Source organism: Haplochromis burtoni, unplaced genomic scaffold (assembly GCF_018398535.1).
Source record: "Haplochromis burtoni strain Fernald_Lab_line unplaced genomic scaffold, NCSU_Asbu1 Contig_550, whole genome shotgun sequence".
NCBI lineage: Eukaryota > Metazoa > Chordata > Actinopteri > Cichliformes > Cichlidae > Haplochromis > Haplochromis burtoni.
The window spans coordinates 289,527-295,083 of NW_024582911.1; the positions used below are offsets into that span (position 1 = coordinate 289,527).

Consider the following 5,557-nt stretch of genomic DNA (forward strand, 5'->3'; position numbering starts at 1 on the left):
CTCTGGTGCAAATTACTGACCTCTGTCATCATTTTAGGTGGGGGAACTTGCACAATCGGTGGCTGACTAAATACTTTTTTGCCCCACTGTATTAACACTAAACTGGTTTCTCAAAAGCTGGCCTGTTCTGAGACTTTTACACACTCCAGGCCTCAGCTGACTCTGGACCCCTGGAGGCTAATGAGCCAGCTGAGGACTGTGCCCGGCTGTCGCTGCCTGAGCAGGGTCAGTGCTCTGCGCAGCTGCAGTCTGCCTCATGTTTGCTGGAGGCCCCCGTGCCTGCTGGTTTTGCTTTGTGTGTGCCAGAGGCCCCCGTGCCTGCTGGTTTTGTTTCGTGTGTGCCAGAGGCTCACACTGGCTCACACTGGTTCTGTGACTGTTCTCGCTGGGGGGTCCAAGAAACCGCTTCAGCCTTCGGTCTTTCCCGGAGTGTCCGAAGAGCCGCTTTGGCCTTCGCTGGAGGGTCCGAGGGGCTGCTTCAGCCTTCATTCTTTGCTGGGGGGGGCATGAAGATCCACTCCCGCCTCCTAGTTTCGCTGGGGGGGTCCGAGGAGCCCGTCTGGCCATCACCGTCGCCTGCGGCTTCCGCTGGGGGGGGTCTAAGGAGCCCGTCCGACTATCACCATCGCCTGAACGGTGTTGCCACCGCTGCCTTCCGCGCTGCCGGTCTCCGGATTTGTGTCGCCGCTGCTGCCTTCCGCACGGCCGGCTTTTGGATTTGTGTTGCCTTCACAACCTTCTGTGGGGCCGACCCCCTGAACTGTTTCACTCTGCCATGGACTTAGCCATGGATCTGGAAGGCTGAGTCTTTTAGCCATGTTTCTGTGAGACAGAATTGAGTAACTTAATGGAATACATTACAAAATACATGTTGGGCCATGGATTCTGTAATCTGTAGTGGAATAATACATCTTGGAATACCTTCCCAACACTGGCTAGAACCCAGAATGATGTAAAGATGAGTGTATGTTGACCCCAGCTCAGCAGCCAGAGCCTCTTCAACACACAATAAAGGCAGTGATGAGCAAGCGCATTTGTATGTGTTCATGTTTTTAAAAGTCACTGTGGCATTCTCTCCTAAGTCTCTCAATTTTTCTTGTGTTGTCAGTTTTCATGTTCATGCATAAAAACTAAATGATCATATGTGTCCTCATTAGTATCGGGATTTGTGTTTATGTATGGAAATTATGTGTAATTATGTGACCATGGTCATTTATGGCTGTTTCCCAACAGTTGATCAGGTGTTCCGTTGAAGATTATCTGGTTCCACCTGATTCGTACTCTAAGCCATCGGCGTGAGAAACGGGCAGAACAATTACATTATTTTCCACTAGCACTAGTATAACTATCTGCTCTAATTAAATAGGTTGCCAACTGCAGGTAAAACAGAAGAAGAAATTGCATAATAGTCATGCTGTGAGATTTGAAAAAAGTAGTCAATCTGACCTGGGTCCTGGAAAAAATTCTGACCCAGATCAAGGCCCTAGCATGAGTAGTGGCCAGAAGAAGGCAAGAAAGGTATACTGGGGACAAACAGAGCCTGGTGCGAGGAAAAATTTTTGATTGGTGGTGTGCCATGTGATTTTTCTTTTGTGAAATATGTGCGATGGCTCCAAAAGGTTAGGAAACACTAATTTATGGAGTCACATGAAAGTAATGTACAGAGTAGTATATGAGGCGACTTTTGTTGTGATTTGGTGCTATATAAATAAAATTGAATTGAATAACAAATTACTTGTGAGTAATTAAGTACTTTATTTTTTATACATCAATCAAATCAAAACAGTTACCTCATACATATACGCACTAGTACATCACAAGACCAAATTTCCTCTGCTGATCAAAAATTCTCATCATTGTTGAGAGATTTTTGAGTTTTGTGATTATGCTTAGTTGTAGCTTCCTTTAAAGGAAGAAGAGCTGTTGAATTGAAACTACCACACAGGAAAAGGGAGTGAAAACAGATGTGCAGAGGAATGCTGTAACATACATACTACCTCCTTTGTTAACAGGCAAGCTAACGGTCTCTTTCTCCTTTTGTGGAAATGTTTTTGCCACTCCTACTTCCCTGAAAGCTCGGGTTAAGTATAAATAAAGAAAGCTCTGAAAGCCCTGGGCGGTCTTTCCTCTGTCTCACATTTGTCCTGCACACATCTGATGCAGGATGGATTGGACGGTGAGGGACGATCGTCCATGTGTGCACATGTATAAGATATCTTGAGTCTGAGTTCCTTTGCCTTCTACAATTTCTCTTCACAATCATGGTGATTTAAAAAATGAAGAAATGATAAGGGACAAGATTGCCTTCTAATTTGTGCTTAAGAGTTTAACCAAGCAGTTTTGGTACCTACATATAAACAAACGGCAAAGTGGAAAAACAAAAGCTAAAATCAAAAATTATGTTCGTCCTACACTCCAGTTCTCTTTATACTGAAAGATAAATACTCTACAACATTAGAGAGACATATGATCAGATAATCCCAAGATAGACCAGAAAGAACACCCTTTTAACAGTTTTTCAGGCTTTCTCATCAAACAATACACTCACTTGAAGCGCAGCCCTGGACAATGAAAAATGACAAAGCAGTACCCTGTGCAGTGAAATGCCACTGTTGTTCTTAGTCATAACACATTGTCAGGAGGTGCTATCAAGAATGAGTACAAGGGGAAATGAACTGATCATTTAGGTTTGCAGGATAAATAGTAAACCATGAAATGACATGATTTACTCATAATGTAAAAGTAGTGTCATGGTTCTGGGTCATCCGACCCAGCATTGTGAGTTTCTTGGGTTCTGGTGATTGTTATATATTATGATGATGGTTTAAGGTTCATTAGTTAGTCTTTAGTTTATTCTGTGTTCCTGGGTGATTGACTATGTTTAGTTTCTTGTCTGTTAGGTTCCCCTTGTGTTTTGGTCTCTTGTGTCTGTCGTGTCATCTGTGTTTACGTGCCTTCCCCTGCATGTTTCCCAGGTCCCGGTAATGCCTTTGTGTTTTGTCTCCCTTTCCCTTTCCATTTTCCCTCCTTGTGTTTCATTCTGTCTCCCCTGTCTGTCATGTGCATTCATGTATGTTCTCCCCAGCCCATCCTGTCTCTCTCTCCCCCTCAGTGTCTCATCTTTCTTAATTACTTCCATGTTTCTCTCATTGTGTCACCTCCCTTTTTCTCCTCAGTCTGCCTTGTTCCCCTGTGTGTTCCTTCCTCTTATCCCTGTATCATGCCATGTATTTTGGTCTGCATCTTAGTGTGTTTCCGATTTTATTTTGACAGTCTTTTGTCTTGTGTTCAGCGTGTTCAGTTTTGCTTCCCCTGTTGTGTGTGTGTGGGTGGGTGGGTGTGTGGGTGTGTGTGTTTCCCTCTGTTCATTGTCAAGTTGTCTGGTTCGGTTGTCTCACATTGTAATCCTTTTGTAAACCGTTTTGTTCTTAGTCCTTTGTATTTGTATTAACTTTAGTTAATTAGTTTTTGCCTTAGTGACTTTCAGTCCATTTACCATTTTATCAATTGCAAGCGGCAAGGATTCTAACAAATCTTCATTAACTCTCCATCCTGTCTTCTATTCTCCACAGCTGCTGTGGATTACCTGGCTAAGAACGTCAATCTCTCCAATCAGCGCAGAATGAAGCTGGCTGACCACTCAGCTGTACTGGGACTGCTGCAAGTTGAGACAGGCCAAGCATACTAGTACTTTCCCAGCATATTTAAACAGCAGTACACCGGGTCACCAGCACAACCCACACTGCCTGCTACAACTCGCATATTCCAGAGAGCATTTGTGAGTGTGTGCCATAAACTGAGTACAAATGTGACTGCTATTTAAGGTTTTTTTTTTGGTTTTTTTTTAAACATTATTTTATATTGGTGGGTGAAAGACTGAATGATGCAGTTTTGCAAGCTTTAAGTATTCTTCATGGAAACAACCAAACTAACAATGAGGAAGTGTTAGGAACATACTTTTTGCACCAAATTTCAGGTGTGTCAAACTTTTTAGATAACTAGAAATTTGTTATAAGCAATTAAATGTGAATTAAAAGATAATCTGAGTGTAATCTTTGAAATAAAATAACTTTTGTATAACCAGAATCACAGTGAGGAAATAATATCCAGTTATTCTAATGTTACTTCTGGTTCTTTGCAAAATGTTCCAAGTGAAACAGAATCACTCTGCTCTTACTGCAGTAGTTCAACAAATAAAAAAAGGTTGAATTACAGTAAAAATGTGAATGCAGAGCACATTTTTAGGATGAATTTAAAAACATTTTAAAAATAAAATGAATTTATAGCAATGTTTCAATGAATTGTTAAAACATACTGATCTATTGCCTGTTTACATTTAGGAAAGAACCCTTTGAGTTACACAGCTGAGTACCCTAAAAGTCCCTTGTAGTCTCTGTAAATCTTTGATTGATATGATTCTGGTTGTGTTGTCAGAAAACGTATAGACCATGAAAGCTACCTCGAGACTATGCATGCTGTATATCTGACCCAAACAGAATTTAAGGCACTGGATTCAGCAAATATGTTGTTTCTCCTGTCTTAAAGAAAACACTCATCAAGAAAGATTGATCTTTGTTGACCCTTTTTATTTATTTTTAATTTCTTCCATGTGAAGCCTGGACGACTTCACCAATATTGGTGAAGTTGTCTGATGCCTACTCTAAGGAGTCCTTCTTGCTGAACAACAGAACATGGAAAAAAAAAAGATGAATAAGACAATAAAACAAAATGTCATAATTTGTGCATGTGTTAAGTTTGTGAAGAAGAATAACATTTCTGTAGCAGATCTATATCAGATAATTCCTCACGGGATGACTTATTCTGAGCTCTGTTCATAGCTGAATTCCAAGGACACAAAGGTCAAAACTGAGAGTCTAACATGTACTCTGACTAACTGCCATAATTCACATCTGCATCAATCACTACAGTTTCTATATTTATTTATTTCTCTTCATTGTGGTTCCTTTAGTATCTACTCTGTTTATATTTACCATATAAACAAAAAATGATCTTTGTAGAACCATATCTGCAACTATATTTCTACTAATTAACATCTTTTAACAAATGCTTGTCTTCAATACATTTTTTGAAAAGTAGAACAGTGGACTGTAAATGATATCAAACAGACTGCTGATTTTAAATACTACAAAATGTTGCTGATCCAAGCAATTTAGCACTCAGAATTTAAAATTTTGTATTATAACACTAAGGATGTTGCCAATAAATATATATTTCTGTAATGTCACCCACCCATTCCCATGCCTAAAAAAAGAAAAGAAAATGCTACATAACCCCAAGTAAGTTAGATCTGATAAACCTAAAGATCTAAGTAGTTTAAATGTTTTGATTAAGATGGTGAATACTTTATTTATCACAAATTCGTAACTTCACGTACCTTTTAACAGTAGTTTCTAACTCATAACTTATTTTTAATTAAGTTCTTAAATGGGATTATACTAATACAGTGGGGCAAAAAAGTATTTAGTCAGCCACCGATTGTGCAAGTTCCCCCACTTAAAATGATGACAGAGGTCAGTAATTTGCACCAGAGGTACAC

The 5,557-nt window shown here is 40.1% G+C and overlaps 1 protein-coding gene across 2 annotated transcripts in view; it reads left to right on the plus strand.

Annotated features, from left to right (window-relative positions):
* LOC102311149 (paired box protein Pax-7) overlaps positions 1 to 5,519 on the plus strand; it is a 182,172-nt gene extending 176,653 nt beyond the window's left edge. For both annotated transcript variants that reach the window (XM_014329539.2, XM_005948203.3), the window contains exon 9: positions 3,573 to 5,519. In XM_014329539.2, coding sequence (XP_014185025.1) covers positions 3,573 to 3,688 — 116 coding nt within the window. In that variant the 3' untranslated portion in view covers positions 3,689 to 5,519. The remainder of the gene's footprint in view (positions 1 to 3,572) is intronic.
* Positions 5,520 to 5,557: the final 38 nt, after the last annotated feature.